The sequence below is a fragment of the Mesitornis unicolor genome, unplaced genomic scaffold (assembly GCF_000695765.1).
Source record: "Mesitornis unicolor isolate BGI_N332 unplaced genomic scaffold, ASM69576v1 scaffold9176, whole genome shotgun sequence".
Classification (NCBI taxonomy): Eukaryota; Metazoa; Chordata; class Aves; order Mesitornithiformes; family Mesitornithidae; genus Mesitornis; species Mesitornis unicolor.
The window spans coordinates 1-17,244 of NW_010190226.1; the positions used below are offsets into that span (position 1 = coordinate 1).

Consider the following 17,244-nt stretch of genomic DNA (forward strand, 5'->3'; position numbering starts at 1 on the left):
AGTTTAGCTGTGAGGATGCTGTGGGAGACTAAAAAAAAAAAAGTAAAGTGTAGGTTCCTCTTAAAAGCCTTATTTTTCATGTCTTGTAGAATTATGTGATGTTGGCACCAAATTGTTTTTTTAAAAACTGCTAGCAGAAACCCATGTTAGTTTTGTATCGGTTTATCCTTCCAGGCCTACTCTTCTTCCCATGTGCCAGCTTAGTATATTCTCTGCTACAGTCTGACTGTGTAATTTTTTTTCAGTAGGTTGACTCCATTCAAAGTTTTTTGCCAGATTCGGGATTGTTGATTTGTAGCATCACTAATTTAAGAGATTAAATTAAGACCAGTTTTAATCTGGTTTTAAAACAGATAGAATTTATCCTTCTGTGGCTAAAGCTGTGGCAGCATAAATTTCATACTCTGTAGTTACCTAGTTTAACAGAAAGGAGGTAGCATGTTCCTGCCTCATCTGTTTCAAATTAGGCTTGTTGAGTAAATTCTTAACCTACAGATTTTAGTATCAGCAGTTTCAGAATGACAGCCTGCATTATGCATTAATCTCAAAAAAAGAAGTTAGAGGTGGGTTTTTAGCCTCTGTTTTTGCCATAAGCTATGAAATCTGACACAAAAATCTTACCCAGGAAGATGCTATAAAATGCAAAGCATTCATCACTCATTCAGTATCTTGATATCACAGATGAGTGCAATCTGCTTCACTTAATTAAAAATAAGATTAACATCTCAGGATAAGTTTAAAAACAATCTTTTTGGCAGCCGTTGAGTTTAAGCATTTTCTGGTTTTGCCTCCTTATTCCTGCAGCAAACCCTGCTCTATGCTGTTATAAGCTTTGTGTGGCTGTAGTGTTAAGTAGGTCAGGGAACTGGACCAGAAGGAAAAGAGCCAGCAGGAAAACAGCAAGTTGAAGCTGGCTGTGTTCCTGGATCAGGTTCACTGTGTGGCTACACAACAGCTTGTGCCACTGCAGCTCAGGAAGTGGTGCAAGAAGAACGAGCAGCTGCGAACCAGGCATAGAAGCCTGGGATCTTGCTGTTGCTTAACTCAACAGATGTTTTTACAGCCTTAAGTTAAAAGCTTCCAAAATGTTTACAGGGCATAAAAAGTGATGGTTATTTTAGCTCAACATTTCCATTAAATTTCTTAAAGCATTAAAGAGAACAAATTTAACTTCTTTAAAAGCAAAGGAGCAAGGGACTTCATAAATGGCTGAAGGCAACTTTTTAAAGGCAACAATGAGACAGAACTGGATTTCCTAATACTGTTTTATTACTTTAAAACTATTCTTATACATTGCTTTAAGGAAGAACGTGCTTTTGACTTGGTACATGCTAAGTTGGTAAAGTAAAGATGAAATTATTGGAAGCAAATGCTCTCTGAATATAAAGATATTTTCCATTTCAACTTGTCTTAAACAGAGTTCCACTTTTCTCTGTAAATCCTAGGCTATCTTTATTGGTTTTGGACCAGGATTCAAGTTTCATACTCAAGTTGATCCATTTGAAAACATTGAAGTGTATAACTTAATGTGTGGTAAGTACAACTGATGGGGGTCATCTTTGTTCAGTAAAATAGGGTATTTGGGGTATTGTAAATCTTCTAATAATAGAAGTGTCTTTGGAAACTTGTCCTTAAGACTTACTGGTGATTTTAACTAATAAAAAAGCTGTTTGTTTTTCTGAGAAAGGTCCAGCTTCTAAAAAATAAAATAAAAGTAATTCTTTCTGTTTCGGATCTATCAGTCAGGCTACCTTTTATATCTCTCCTTTCTGCCGTTCATTCTGTGTGTTCCTCTGGCTGCTCCAGAGTGGACGCTTCAACTCACCACTACTAAAACTGACTGCTTCACAATCTGTCTACTGTCAAGTAGAAGGAATATTTCTCTCTCATATCTAACTAGAGGCTTTATCAAACTAATCACTCAAGTAACCTTATTCAGACAGAACAATAAATAACAAGCTTGGTAATGGGTATGGGTGCAGGTGCCAGGCAGCTCATTTTCAGAAAGCCTGAGTCAGTCACTTCCTCTTGCTTTTTACAATACAATTCCTTGTGTTTTGTTTAGTGTTTTCTTATTTGTTGTTTTCCTTGACCATAGTTTTAATTTTATTTACTTAATATAAACAAGTTTTATTCAGGTAAAATTTAGATTTTCTTTAAAAAAATATATAATTTTTTGCTTACTTGATTCATATAATAAGCTTCTTCCCAAATTCATCACTGTATGTGTCACCTGTTCAATTTATGTATTATATATATATTATTATATTTTAAACTAGATTTGTGTGTTTCCCTGACAGTTCTCATTGTATAATATAACAGCTGTTTCAAATTATTTTTGTCTTTTGATGGACTGCAACTGTCTTGTTAGTCTGTCCATGGCTTTGGAGTCTTGCTCTAGTGCTAGCAGTCTCTTCATTTGCATTGCTGCAATAGTCAGGTTTCCTGTTTCTCACGCCTGTATGGTGTCACTCCAGAATTTGTGATTGATTTCTGTTCCACGCAGTCTGCTTCTGTATCTGACGGTTGCAGATGCACACTCCATACATAGATATTCTTCACTTTATTTTCTGATACTATATGGTACACTGTACCAGAGAAGTGTTGTTTCTGTCTGAAAATTAGACACCTTGCAGCCCTCCTTTTTTCCCCTCCTCTCTTTCAACCACAATGTTACTGTGACTTGTTCTGTATTTCGTGGCTTTTCTAGAAGTCTTATCACTAGTTCTACCACTTTCTGTTCACTTATTTCCCTTGAGGTCTTCACCTATTTTCCATTATTTCTTGCCTCCTTCTCTCTCTCTTGCCAGGATCTATACTTGCTCTAAGATCTGCTTCTGTAAGAGACAAAGTACAACCAAAGAGCTTGATCTGGAAAACACTTAACAGGAGTACTGTACATGCTTGAGATGAGTGACGATATTCAGGTACACCACATTTAAACTGTGTGATTAAAATCTTTACCTGGAATAGGAAGCAGGCCATTGTCAGGAGCCATGTCTCTCACCATTGTATGCGTTTTCTTCTTATGTCATGGTTGATCTTGAACCACCTTCTTGTGCCCCCGATCTGTTCTGTGCATGCAGCATTGGAGGGTCAGAGTCCTTACTGGCATCTCGGTGAAGCAAGTTCAGTGACAGATCAGAGTTTTAAGTGCAGTTATTGAGATCTTGATTTCCTCTATCCTGTATAGAAAGAATTAGAAGAATAGGATATACAGAAGCTGGCATATAAACTTTTGGGTAGAAAATGAAATGAGATGACTTATTCAACCTTTTCCTTGCCTAGGGCTTAGGTGTCTTCTGGACTGCAGAAAGACATTTGGTTTCACTTGTCATTTGGGACTTTAGGGCTTCTCACACTGATGCCTGACTGCGCCTTCTTGTAAAGTGCAGCCAGAGAAGAGATACTGTCTCCCATTTGTCCAACATCTTGGCACTTGTACATATCTGGTGCTCATGATTTGTCTTGTTTGGTCTTGTCTGAACATGTTTTCCAAGGCATTCAAATTGCCAGACTTGAGGATTTCTGTGGAGTTGTGAATTCCTGGATACTCCACTTAAAATAAGAGGAACGTATCTATGTAATTTAATTGTCAAAGTGGGAACCTGAGATCTGGAACTGGTTCTGATTTGAGGGGTTTTTTTGTGCTTTGTGTGATGTGTTCATTGGAGCAGGAACTGCTAGGATCAGAAAAGTTGTTCTATTCTTTCTGAAGCAAAACAGCTTCATCTGGAGGGAATGACATTTAGATATTCGAGTGGCCACTGTACAGGGAGAAATGTTTCGTATCCCCCATTTAGGAAGGGAAGTTCAGCTTTGCACACTTGTGCTCTACATGTATGATCTTAACACCAACCTTTTAGATAGAAGTGTGTCTCATTACCTGCTATGTTTTGAAAACATCTTATTTCATAGATTCAGTATGAGTTAAGTGAAAGAACAACAAATCTATGAATGCTAGCAAGGATTAAGCATGAAGTAAGGCTTGTTGTGTTCAGTATTTTGAAGGTATCTGAAGTCTCTCTGAGCATTGGTGGTAGGCAGCTTTTAGTTGTTTGAATTATTTTAATAGCAGAGATAGAGAAGTTTTTGTAGTTAGACTGTTCTGAGAATTTTGAAGCTTAACACTTCAGACCTAAGTGGCAAGCATAACCTATAAAAACAAACAAAAACCTCAAACCACAACAAAAAAGCCTCCAATCTTCAGTGTTATGTAGTCACTAGCTTCATGTGTTTGTGATTCCTACTGTCCCCCACTGCAGGCTTGGATGCTGCAAGTTCACATCCTCTCAGACGTAAGCCTCTGCAGTTTTTTTTTTTTTGCTCTTGTTCTGTCCCTCTTTACACACATTAATATTATCCTGAGCCCTAGGTAGGAACACGTGTGCTTCTTTCTAAAGGGTTTATATTACCTTTCCCTTCTGGGTGCTATGTGCATCAAGCAGTGCAGCTTTGACGTGCCCGTACTTGTAATCACAATACAAGCAGCAGTGTATTACAGTCTTTCTTGTCCTGTTAATAGCATGTGAATCCTTTCACAGATTTGCTTGATTTGAAACCAGCCCCAAACAATGGAACTCATGGACGCCTAAACCATCTTTTAAGGAACCCTGTTTACAGCCCCCACCATCCCAAAGAAACAAGTCATCCTTCTGAATGCTCTGTGGTGGGACAAAGAGCCTTTTCAGTGAGCCTGGGCTGCTCCTGCAGGACAGCGGTAAGTACTCAAATGGTTAAAGCTGTAGAGGCAGACTTCTGTGTTGTATTCGAAAAGTGAAACTCTGGATTCTCCAGTGTTTATCTTTACACACTAGTTTTGCAGTCCCCTACTGCTGGTTTCAAAATCAAATCTTCGCTGGGCTTAGTGGATACTACCCTGCATTTGTATACTCATTTTTTAAGTTTTCTTATGTAAAGTTGTATTCAGCTCTGAAGAGCCTTGGAAGATGCTGCAGAAGCAAGCTTTGATGAGGAAAGCATTTGGCTTTTGCTTGCTCCACTTAATTATGTTGAAATTTCCCTTCTATGAATGTTGTGTGTTTTGGGCTGTGGTTTTCAAGGCTGTACATTTGCTTGTGGCAAAACCAATTTGTTTTCGCAAATTCTCCACAGCCCCTTTCCAGTAGATGACGGTGAGTTCTGTATAGAGAGAACTTCCAAGGCAGGTGTTACATTCATTACTTTACTTATAGTGGCTCATAATATACTTTGTGGAATACTTAATAGAATCTCACTGATTTTGCTTTATAATTATAGGGCTTGCCAATAAGGGATTTTCATCAGCATTTAAATCTCACTGAAACAGAAGGTAAGAACTTTAGATAGTAATAAAAATTATAACAGAGATGTAAGTAGTACTAAAAATAGAAAATGTTTTATTTCTAAACTTCTGAGCAAATATCAGGTACATGAGGTAAAAATCCTTTGAAAAACTCTCTGGGAACTGTAGTTCTGAGGTTTTCAAAGTTCTACTGTTCATTAGCTACCTCAGTCTGCATATTCTTTCATTGATTGCCATAACTTGACAGCCTGTAAGAACAACAAAATGTTAACTGCATTTTTCATTTTATGAAAAAAATGAAAATGGATTGCCTTTTTCCTCATGGGTGAAGAAAGAAATGTTCATCTTTTTTTTTTGTGTGTGTTGTGGAATTACTGTGGAAAAAACCTGAAGCATTAATTGCTTAATTTCTTTCCACATTTAAAACAGTTGCCTTGAAATTGTAGTTCTGCATAATTTGTTGGGTGGTTGTGGCTTTGAATGGAAAATATACTTTGTCATCTTCATAATTTCAGTCATGTAATAATTGCAGATACTTGCATTTTCAATAGCAAAGTAATGTTTTTGTTATTTTAAAATACTTCCATGATGTGCTAGTTTTCTTCAGTTTTTATTTTACATCACAGAACTTGAAACGTGAAAACCTTTTTGTTTGTTTCCAGTTGGCAAAATTTGAAAGTTCGGTTTCTTGATGAAATTGAAATCTACCTCAGAGATTAAAAACCTGAAGCTTCCTGCTGGTATTTAACTGCAGGAGACAATTGTAGAAGCATGCGTTTCTTATGACTGTTTTGTTGCTACTTGTTTTTTCTTTAAGATAAATGGTGTTGACTGAAGTAATTCTGTTTCTAACTCTGCTTTACTTTTAGCTTCTGTCTCTATTTACTTACCCTCTGCTGATCTTATGTGGCTTCTTTCTAATACAGTTCTAAGGGAAAGCTTTCATTCTTCCATTGGGTGTGGCAGTTGGCCAATAAACAGGCACTGCCTTAGGCAAGGGTCTGCCAAAAACCCCATGCAGTGTCACGCATAAAACATTTGGAGAGAGCTTTTTCTGTATACAAACTTTCTAAAGAGTTGCAGTCCATGAGAAGGAGAGGGAAGGTTTTGTGACTATAATGCTTTTAAAGTGAGTCCTCACACATCTGAAAATCCAAGCAGTATGTTTCTTAGTCCTTTAAATGTCACTTTTACGTATGATTTTGCAGTTGGTACTGGAATAGTTACCTTAGAAGATTTCAAATCACCACAATTGGTTACTGTCCCATCTAAATGTTACGTAGAAGCAGATTCTACATTAAATATTTAAATTGAATCACAGTATCAACAAAGACTTTGCAACTTAGATGTCTCCTCTGTTTTCAATGACAAAATACTGTGTTTTAAATACAAATTTAATTGTTACAGTGTAAGTTTAAATGATTTTGTACTGGCTTTGTAATTTAATTTATTGCCTTAGCATAGAAGCTGTATTTTTGATATAAGAATGAATATCTTTTTTTATTCTGTTACTGTGACTTCTGTTTGACAATTGGAAATTGAGGCAAACTTAGGTATATAAAAGAGGAAGATGATTAACAACCAGTGTTGATTGCCATGTAACAAGCACTATTTCTGCTGCAGTTAAGAAATCAGAGAAGCTTACTTTGCCTTATGGGCGGCCCAGGGTTCTGCAGAAGAAACATAATTACTGTCTCCTTTACCATTACCGCTATGTGAGTGGATACAGCAAGGACTACAGGATGCCTCTGTGGAGTGCATACACTGTTAACAAAGATGTAAGTATCTGAAGGAAGGTTGGAAACAACCTTGAAAGGTAACAAGCTTAAAATCAGTTATTCCTGAATGCTTCTTACATCTGTTCATTATGGTATCTCCCAGGGAACTAAGTAGAACCACATGAGAGAGAGTGGTTTTTTAATGAGCTTTTCTTCACTAGGAAAGTGAAGTATTAATAAGTATTAATAAGCACTTATTAATACAGTGCTTATTAATAAGCACTGGCTTTGGTTCCTTCCTGTTCCTCCAAGTGAGCCACAGTTTTGCCTCCAGAGCAAGGAAGTAAGGAGCCAATTGCCATTGATACAGAAGCCCTATGAGTCTGCACTGGCTTACCACTTGGCAGCATAGGTCTGCTATAGCAGTCTGCCAGTGCTGTCCTTATATTTTGGTTTCAGCATGGGTGTCGTGTTCTTATAGCAGTGTTTTTAATGTGTCAGGAAACTTTTGAAAAAATAATCTATCTTGAAACATTCATGCCCTGATCTGATCCTTCTCTCACAAGATCTTCCTGACTGGGAAAAGAGGTTGGTGGAGATAAATCTGGTCTTTGCTGTCCTGAACTTTATGCTAAGATACACATATTCACGCAGAGCACTAATTTTGTGAATGAAGGGTTTTTTTTCAAGTTGACCTTCCCCATTCGGAGAAACCTTGGAAACCACACCATGCTTAAAAGGAATTAGGACTGTAGAGGTTGCTTTTTAGTTGGATTATCTAGGATTCATAGGTTTTAAATAATGACTGTTCTAAGTAAATTTAACTAAACTCTGACAAGGTTTACTTGATCCTAAATCTGTTGAGGTTAGTGACGTGAAGTAACCAGTTACTGTGACAAGTGGACCAGTGGAGAGAGGTGGCTAAGAACACATCTGGCTCTCTGATTCCTAGCCTGAATGAACAAGTACATTTACAGTAGATCAGGTTATCTCTAATGAGCACCTCTAGGTTTTCTTTTGGAAGAAGTTATTCTCTACTCAGCTAAAATACTGCAGTTCTGTTCATTTTGTTTCCAAAAGATATGAAATGGGCAGGAGGGAACTTCTTTTCCACTGACAAAAAAGGAACAATTCTTGTATCTTAGTTAAGGCCATTTACACCACCAAAGGCAGTTGCAGCTGAATATTTATCATTCTGCAGTCTCCTACACTGAGAGAATTATTTTAAGTCAACTATGTTTTACCAATGATACTTTCTTGTTTGGTAGGACAAATGGGTTTCTACTGCAGAAGATACCTCCAGCTGTTTACACAAGGATGTTCGTATTTCTTTTAATCATAACCAGACATGTTTGTTTTACAACAATCATCCTCGCCTAACTTATGGATTCCTTTCTCCTCCAAGTAAGTAGATTGCCTTCATTGTACAGCACATCTGATTTAAATAACCTGTAATGTAGTAGGTTTGGTCTTTCATAGGTGTTCCTGGTAACTAATCAGAGTATGAGGCAGTAGCTGCTGAATTGTTGCAATTCATTTCAGCATATGAAAGAGAAAAAACATTTTATGTACTTCAGCAATTAGTGAGTTGTCCAAGATAATTTAGTACTTTCTGAAAGCTTTGGAACTTGTCAGGTTTCTAAAGCAGCATCTCATAGAAGAAAATGGAAGCAACATGTAAACCTTGAGTCGAGTCTGGCAAGCTAATAAATTGCAAATTCACTTGGTATGACAGGTGTTAGTTGGAACTATCCAAATTAAAATGTAAGGATATATCATTGAGTAAAAAATTGCCTTGATAAGTTTATTTTCTATTTGAACTATTTGTGCCATATGTGGTCTTTAGTAAAGCAATTCAGCACTGGTCTGAAGAATGTAGCTCTGATTATCAAGCATACAACAAAACACTTAGCTGCTTACAAATGGCTGAATTGTCTGTGAACTGTTGCTGACCTGTTCTGGTAGCATTTTACATTGAATTTACTGCATAAAGTACACTGAGCAGTAGGTTATGTAAACCTCCACATCAAGTGTGATTTGCAAAGTTCCTATAGAACTCCTATTTTTATGTCTAGATTCTGCATTCAGAACAAGTTGGTCTGACACTCATTAAGTGAATTTTATTCCCTTCCCCACAATTCAAAAGCCTGTTCTGATATTTTTAAATTTCATAAAAATTTGTCCACTGTGTATCTGATGAGCATTTGCTGCTACTAAGATGATTTATTTTGGATGGGATCCAGCATGTATTGAAGCTAGCACTTAAAACCCCTCAGCTTTAGAAAGTAAAGTCAGCTCCACCTGAACATTATTACACCAGTCTTTAAAAGCATGAAAATGTAAGTTTAAAGTAACAAATTCAAGTAATGAATTGGGTTTTTTTTTATTATTTCAGATTTTATGATGGATGCAAAGAAACCTCACTATGATGCCTTACTTACGAGCAACATTATGCCAATGTATCCTGCATTTAAAGGTATTTTATTTGTATGCATGTTTTGTATGCTCAGTTGAACGTGAGAAAGATTTTTTTTTTTTTTTGCTTTACTTCCAAACCATGCAAATGATCCCTGTGTCAGCTGCTTGTGTAAGGTAAGACTTCCCTGGACTGTGAGCTTAGCACCTTAATGTAAAGTTCCTTGAAGTAGGATTATCACTATTGTGAAAAAGGCCCACCACTGTAAGCTTATGATTCCTAATGAACTGACTCGTTATATGAGAGTAAAGTGTCTCTGTTTTTGTTTGGGTTTTCCTGCCTACCTAAACAGGGTTTTTTACTGAATATCTTCTAGAAAACCCAGATAACCATATATAATAGTGAGTTAAATTAATTTCTGGTTTAGGAGTGTCTCCTAAACTCAGATGAGTTTCTAGGCAGAGATCAGGGTCTCAGTCACTAAGAGAACAGAAAAATACTTCTCTCTGGTACAAAAGAAATGAAGACCTGGGCTTCCCTAGGTGGGAGTGAAGGTGAGATGGTTGGCTGAGGGAGATTAAGTATATTCCTGGTGAAAAGGAAGGATAACTATGGCACTTCATCTGGACAAAAGAGATGTCCTGTTTTGTAATGCAATAGTGGTCAACTCTTAACAGTAATTAAAAATAGCATATCAGCAAGGAGATGTTTCAGGTACATCTAAACTGAAGGACTTAAAGATACTTCCTAGCTCAGGTGTGGGTGTATAAACTAGACAGGCTGACAGGCAAGACACAGACAGGCAGGGTCTTTTCTCACCTTCCCTCCTCTAGCCTCTCCATGCATTTGTTTCTAAGGAAAGAGACTGAAGGCCACAAGGGAACAGCATTGCTATGCCTCAGTCAGGTTTGAGGTTGGGGATGAAACCCACAATGCCAGGAGATACTACAGTGCAGGCTGGTGCTGAGTTAGATGCAGCCTTTGAAAACTGTAAATACCTGTGTAATTTGTTCTTTTCCTAGCTTATCATGTCTGTTTATACCACACTGAAAACTCTGCTTAGAGTTGTGTTAACAGCTTCTGCCTTTGAGATTAAATTTCCCATTTCCATTACTGTGTTTCAGTGTTATGGAACTACTTCCATCGATCCCTGCTACCTGAGTATGCTGCAGCCAGGAATGGTGTCAATGTAGTCAGTGGTCCTGTGTTTGATTATGACTCTGATGGGCTCTATGATACCCCAGAAAAGGTGAAAAGGTGGGAAACTCGCATTCTAAACCTTCCTTTCATTTCCTCCATTAGTGGTCAAAAAGTAATTATGATCCTTATTATCAAGGAGAGTATGTTGTGGAGATGAGCCCTTTGCAGGTTATATCAGTTCAGAGCGAGACAGTCAAATCGCCCTAAGCAGATACAGAAGTGTAAAGCTAAGAAATAAGCAACAAGTACAGAGAGAAAATGCAACCTCAATGCACCTGTCATCCTAAAACCTGAAGGTGAAGTGTAAGAGAAGCTATAGCACATGGAAGAATGTCTGCTAGCCTGAAATCTTAAGTCGTTATGTCTAGGAGTGGGCAAAGCAGGGGCTTATCCCTGCTGTCATGGCTGAGACTGCCATGAGCTGGCAGTGTTGAACTGTGAAGTTGTCAGTACAGATACACTAGTTAGCAAAATTGGTTCAAGCCAGCAGGCAGATGGTTTTCTGGGCTCATGCTGAACTCCCAGTCTATTCTGGATTCTTACACATTTTTATGATAACTGTTTGTTTGTCTTACCAAACTTGTTAATTAGATCAGCCTATGAGCCAAATTTGATTTGCAAAATAGTAATCTGAGTTTTCCTTCCAGGTCTAAGCTTTTTTTGGGCTATATAGGTGGATTGCTGAAGTCAATATACTAGAATATAGCTGATCACTATCACTTGTTCTCTGCGCAAGTATGATTTAGTGCATTTACAGAAAGATATTTTGTCTTTCAGACACCCCAATAATTCAGAAGTTTCAGTTCCAACTCACTTCTTCATTGTGCTGACTAGTTGTAAAAATACTTCTGAAACTCCTCTGGAGTGTGAGGGATCTCTAGATGCCTTGTCTTTCATTGTGCCTCACAGAGAAGACAACAGTGAAAGCTGTGCAGTAAGTAGTCTGTTCTGTTCCCATAAACATCTGAAGTTGGGCTTGAGCTTGTTTTGCTAGGATATCAGTGATTAACTAGCTAAATACTGTAAAAACTATACAGTCTATCACAGAATCATAGAACAGTTTGAGTTGGAAGGGACCTTAAAGATCATATAGTTCCACCCCCCCTGCCACGGGCAGGGACACCTCCCACCAGACCAGGTTGCTCAAAGCCCCATCCAACCTGGCCTTGAACACTTCCAGGGAGGGGACATCCACAGCTTCCCTGGGCAACCTGTGCCAGTGTCTCACTGCTCTCATAGTGAAGAATTTATTCCTAATGTCTGATCTAAATCTACCACCTTTCAGTTTGAAGCCATTACCCCTTGTCCTGTCATTCTGTGCCCTGATAAAGAGTCCCTCCCCATCTTTCCTGTAGGCCCCCTTCAGCTACTGGAAGGCTGCTATAACGTGTCACCCGGAGCCCTCTCTTCTCCAGGCTGAACAATCCCAACTTTCTCAGCCTGTCCCCATAGGGAAGGTGCTCCAGTCCTCTGATCATCTTTGTGGCCCTCCTCTGGATCTGCTTCAGCAGCTCAGTGTGCTTTTTGTATTGGGGGCCCCAGATCTGGACACAATACTCCAGGTGGGGTCTAACGAGAGCAGAGTAGAGGGGCAGAATCACCTCCCATGGCCTGCTGGCCATGCTTCTTTTGATGCAGCCCATCTTGAGAAAGAAGACTATTTTTGTAAACAGAATTATGTTCAAGTCTGTATATATGCTCATGTGAAAATAGAAGTTGTCTGTTTAAAGTGCAAAACTTAGAGCTAGCACGGTAGAGTCAGAGTATGTTGAGGCAATCAACATGATACATACATAGATTTATGTAGCAGAAATATCCAGTCAATAGCTGAGAAGGATGAAGAGCTTCTAGAAGAAAAGTTAAAGAAAAGTTAGGGCTGGGCCAAATGCAAACCCAAAAGGAAAAGACACAGATGTTCCTCAAGAGCTTTGGTTGCTTCTAGTTCAGGTACCTTGGTATTGTGATAGGAATACATCATAGCTGCACTCCGTATAAACCAGAGCAGAGTGAAAAGTGTGCAGACCTGTCCTACAGTGAAGAGTTACCCAAGTCACTGGCCAAGTTATGCACAGCTCTTTGGAAATACTGAGAGATGGTGGATAGATGCTGGACCTCACCTGCCGTTTCCCATTATCACCAGCTTCCACTGATGCAGCTACAAGTTCTGTATACTTGCAGAAGTAACAGCAGGCACTAAATTTGGGCAAAGTTGTGCTCTCTTTTTTTTTTTTTTAGATCTTTCTCTACAGTTACTGCTTTCTGTCTCTTTAAAACCTCAAAATGTCTTTTGCTAATTGATTAAATGTGTGTCAGAAAAAACAGATGTTTTGCAAACCCTTTTTTTCCTTCCTTTGTCCCAATAGGATGGCAAGTCTGAGTCCATGTGGGTTGAAGAGAGAATGAAATTTCATACCGCTCGGATCAGAGATATAGAATTAATTACTGGACTCAGCTTCTATCAAGACAGAAAACAGCCAGTATCTGAGATTTTACAGTTAAAAACATATTTACCAACTTTTGAAACGGTCTGATTTTTCCTATGGAATGTTGTTGTCCATTTCACAACTGATTTGCAAATAGACTGTTTTTAATTAATGAAAACAATTTTTAAAAATAAGCTGGGACATTTATTGAGAACTCTTGACCAAAATGCCAGTAAGGAGGAGAGTGGGTACCATATTTGTATCTCAGGGACTCCTGATGGACTATGTGTATAGCACAGGATGGCAGCTTCCGTCATTCCCACTTGAATGTGGTAGAACCATGTCCATTATTAAATGCTAACAGCATTTGATCGTCACAGTCTGAGACACGAACAAAAAAATTGCATTTTATATGCACTGGAGAGGGAGGAGTTTATAAAGCATGGAGTTATGATTGAAACTCTACTTTAAAAATAGAGATAATTAGCAAATACAGTTCTGGGAAATAACTGCATTCTTGGTGACCATTGAAATATAAACAATGACACCTCTCACTCCCATTTTCCTTGAAGCATGAATTACATTCTGAGCTTTGGATCTCATATAACAATGCGGCATTATGGTGTAAGAAGCTATGCTGAGATTAGTAAAATTTCCCCACCAAGGAAAAGATACCCGGCTAAAGGAGTTCTGTTAGCTGGGAAGCCTCAGCATGTTGCTGCCCTCTGGTGTCTCCAACACTGAAGGAGGATCAGATGCACAACTTGCATGTTATATTTGCTTCCTCAGAATGAGCAGGTATAGGCTGCATCAAGTCACCTGCAAATTAGAAGTAATTAAATGAGGAATATCTCTGAGCTCCCAGAAAGAATTATCTTCAAATTAAACTTAAGCTGTGGTTTTGAAATCCCATTTTTGTCAAAAAAAGGTAATTTTTCACTTAGATTTTTGCCTTAGTTAGGCTGGTGAGATGATCTTGAAACGGCACATCTCATTACTACAGTAAGTGCCCAGGGGTCATTTCAGTTGTCTGTTGGCAGCAAATGACCAGGTCCTGGCTATGTTTGTATCTGTTCTTAGTGCTACATCATCCAAATTCCAGCTCATGTAAGTTACCTGTAAGCAAACACTGCCAGATGTGAATTCTGAAGAAGCTTGCAGTGAGCTTTCTTGGAAACTTTCAGGCTACACAAACAGCTGCTACAGGCACTCAGGAGTGTGGGAGCCTCCCTCCTTTTCCAGTATGCACGCTATCACCTTCGTAATTCTCCTAATCTCTCTAAACCTGATGAGCCAAAATTGGCTCTGTTACATATGAAGTTTGGCATAGTCAATTACACATTTATCTTCTCATTTAAAAAGAAGAAAATACATCACGCACAAGAATGTGAGAAGGAAGAGCCTGTGACTGAGTGGAGAGGCATTTTTACCTTTCAGCTTTGTCAAGGGATGTTGGAGGCTGGATTCAAAGCCTGCTGGAGTCAGTGGAAACTTTTCCATTAACTTTAGTTTGAGAGGGCTGCAATCCTGGGACCATTTTTTCTTTTAAACAAATTTATTTTCTTGATCTTCTGTTACAAGCATGATATTTTTTCCTAAAGTAGTTTCACTGTGTGAAATTTAAATGTGTTGTAGCAACCTCACAGTATGATATGACTGTGACAGCAATATTCTGTGTAACTGCTTTGTAACATTGCCTGTGACCAATAAAAGCATCAGAAGTAGTATGCTGTACATGACCCTTTCTGTACCAAATGCTACTGCCTAGTTAAACACTGATGCATATATAGAGCACTACTTCATTGTTTTTTGGGGTTGGGGAAGGGGATTGCTTCAGTTCCTGCTCTTGAAGTTGAAGGTAGGTTCTCCACTAACTGGAGTGTTGAACTTGCCTTCATTATTAGCAGGAGGAAAGATGGTTAAGGTGTTCTTAAAATTTTTAGAACTGGTCCCATCTCCTGAATGCAATGACAGATATTACCATCTTCAGAAGGTAAAGCGATGCCAGTTTCAGTTAATAGGCAGGGCTGGCCTAGCTCCAGGGTAAAAATGGAACAGGATAAGCTTCAAGTAGATGACTGCTGGTTTGACCTAGGAAAGATTTTGGAAGGGAGTGTGAGCAGCTATGAAAGCTCTTATGGGCATCAAGAGAGGGAGGGTAGTGGCTGAGAGGGGTTTGGAAGGTGTCTTTGCCAGGAATTGACAAGGAAGAGAGCTATCCTGATTTATTCTTAGTGTAAATGGTTTTGCTTCTTTTTTTGTCTTCATCTTTGTTTTTAGAAACATTTGTAATGGTGGTGTCAGAGCATTGTGAATAAATCCTGGTGCTGGTCATGGTATCGAGTGGCTGGTTGTGTTTTTGAAGCCTGGTGGGCCCCAAGAAGTATACTAAAGCCACCATCAAACTTGTAATTCTGCAAAAAACCTCCAGCTTTGATGATGTAAAATATTTTCTGTTTCAGCTGATGTAGCGTATCAGAGCTCCACTGAGCATTTTCAGTAGGGGAAGCTGGAAGGAGTCACAGCAACGCTGCTGTGACATGACTGTCAGCGTTATTCAGTGTAACTGCTTCTTGACATCAGCTGCCACGTAGTCTGGCCTTCTTGAAGGTAAAAAAGACAGTGAAGGGGCAGACTGAGGGTCATTGGTCTGGATGTGTTGTGGCAGTGTCTTGTGTCACCAGGCATTGTCGAGAAAGGTACCAGGAGATGCTGTAGCGGTGCCCACTGATACAGGGAAGGTGCTGCCCAGTCTCCATCTCCCCAACAATGATCTTTGTTTAGGGTAAGGAAAAGATGGCTGAGGAAGGGGGTGGTAGGAGCCTTCAGAGGCATTAAAGATTGTTCCAGTGTGGGCAGAGCTAATCTAGTCCTTGTGAGTATTATGGTCAGGAAGAAAGGAAAAAGGGCCTGAAGTGCATCTCGTTTAGGTATGGGCTGTGGGATGAGTTAAGCAGTGGAGTGGGTGGTTACTTAAGGAATGAAATTGTGAAATTATTTTGGGCAGGCAAATCTTAACATATGTGAGAAGCTGATGGCTCTGGGATAGCGAGGTAGGAATGAGCAGTGGTGCAGAGGACATCTCAGGATGGTTTTGCTGCTGAAAAAAATGCATGTGGAGTTGTGCCTTCAGAGATGTTCAGGTGGTGCAGGTTGTATCACCGGATACTCCCATTAGTAACTGCAAGGTAATTTGCTTGACTTATGACAAGTTTCTTGCTCTTATTTACCTCAGTACCCACTCTGTTTTAGGAAAATGAAGCAATATCTAACTCCCTGTATTTGCCTGTTCTGGCAAATCTGTTCTTGACACATCCAGTATCCACTAAACCAGTGTCCAGCCCAGTGCACAGTAGCTGTTCACTAACAGTACATGCCAGAGGCTGCCATGTCTCATGCAGCAAGCAGGTGGCTTGGACTTCTGCCTTTCCTTGGTCTGAGGACATTCAAAGTACAAAGTTATCCCTTTAAATGCAAGGTTATAAACCAGGCTTGGCAAGCTCGGAGGAGCTACTCCTCTGCTGCATGGAAGGGCACCCACTTTTGTAGGAAAATGGGATTCGTGCGGACCAGAAGACAAAAAGAAATAAATAAAAAAAAAGCTTAAATCTGGGGCACTCAGCTGGGAGGAAAGATCTCATTTCTGACCTCCTTTCTTCCAAAATTTGCTGCAGAAAGCTCAAGCCTGTTGCTGAGGAGGTGGTTGTGCCAGGACCAGTTGCCTATCATAGCACTCTGGAGTGGATGCTCAGGGGTGACAGCACTGTGAGAGACCTCTCCTATGGCAGGATCATACTGTACCTACAGCAGCACCACTAATGATGTCAGGAAACCATCCCAGGCTCACAGCAAAGGCTATACTCTGCTCCTTTACAGTTGTGCTGCGGCAAACTGTTCTTACCCTTCCGAGGAGTTCAGGGACACAGTGAGCCCAGCAACTTAATGAAGCAGAAGTTTCCAAATATTTTTGTTTGGGTATCACCATTTCCAGTAGCAGCAGCAGCAGCAGCAATGTCTCTTACCCTCATACATGCTGTAGCAATGTCTGGGAGGTGTTGGAGTACCACACTGAGGTGGCTTGTGTACCATGAGCAGTACAGCTGCCATAGTTTGGGAACCTCTGTATTACAGGAAACCAGTTCAGGTTTGGCATCCTGTGACTCAGATTCCCTTGGAAAGGAGTCGAGTCCCTCACTGAACCGC

General features: G+C 39.5%; 1 protein-coding gene across 1 annotated transcript; it reads left to right on the top strand.

Moving 5' to 3' along the window:
- Positions 1–1,445: 1,445 nt before the first annotated feature.
- Positions 1,446–13,496, top strand: LOC104542125 (ectonucleotide pyrophosphatase/phosphodiesterase family member 1-like; the record flags this gene model as incomplete). Its single annotated transcript, XM_010186338.1, has 9 exons — positions 1,446–1,533; positions 4,545–4,720; positions 5,260–5,311; positions 6,908–7,062; positions 8,271–8,406; positions 9,398–9,478; positions 10,543–10,675; positions 11,396–11,552; positions 12,982–13,496. Coding segments are annotated over 9 exons (1,146 nt in total), but the record flags the coding sequence as incomplete, so codon positions are not given.
- Between the last annotated feature and the right edge of the window lie 3,748 nt (positions 13,497–17,244).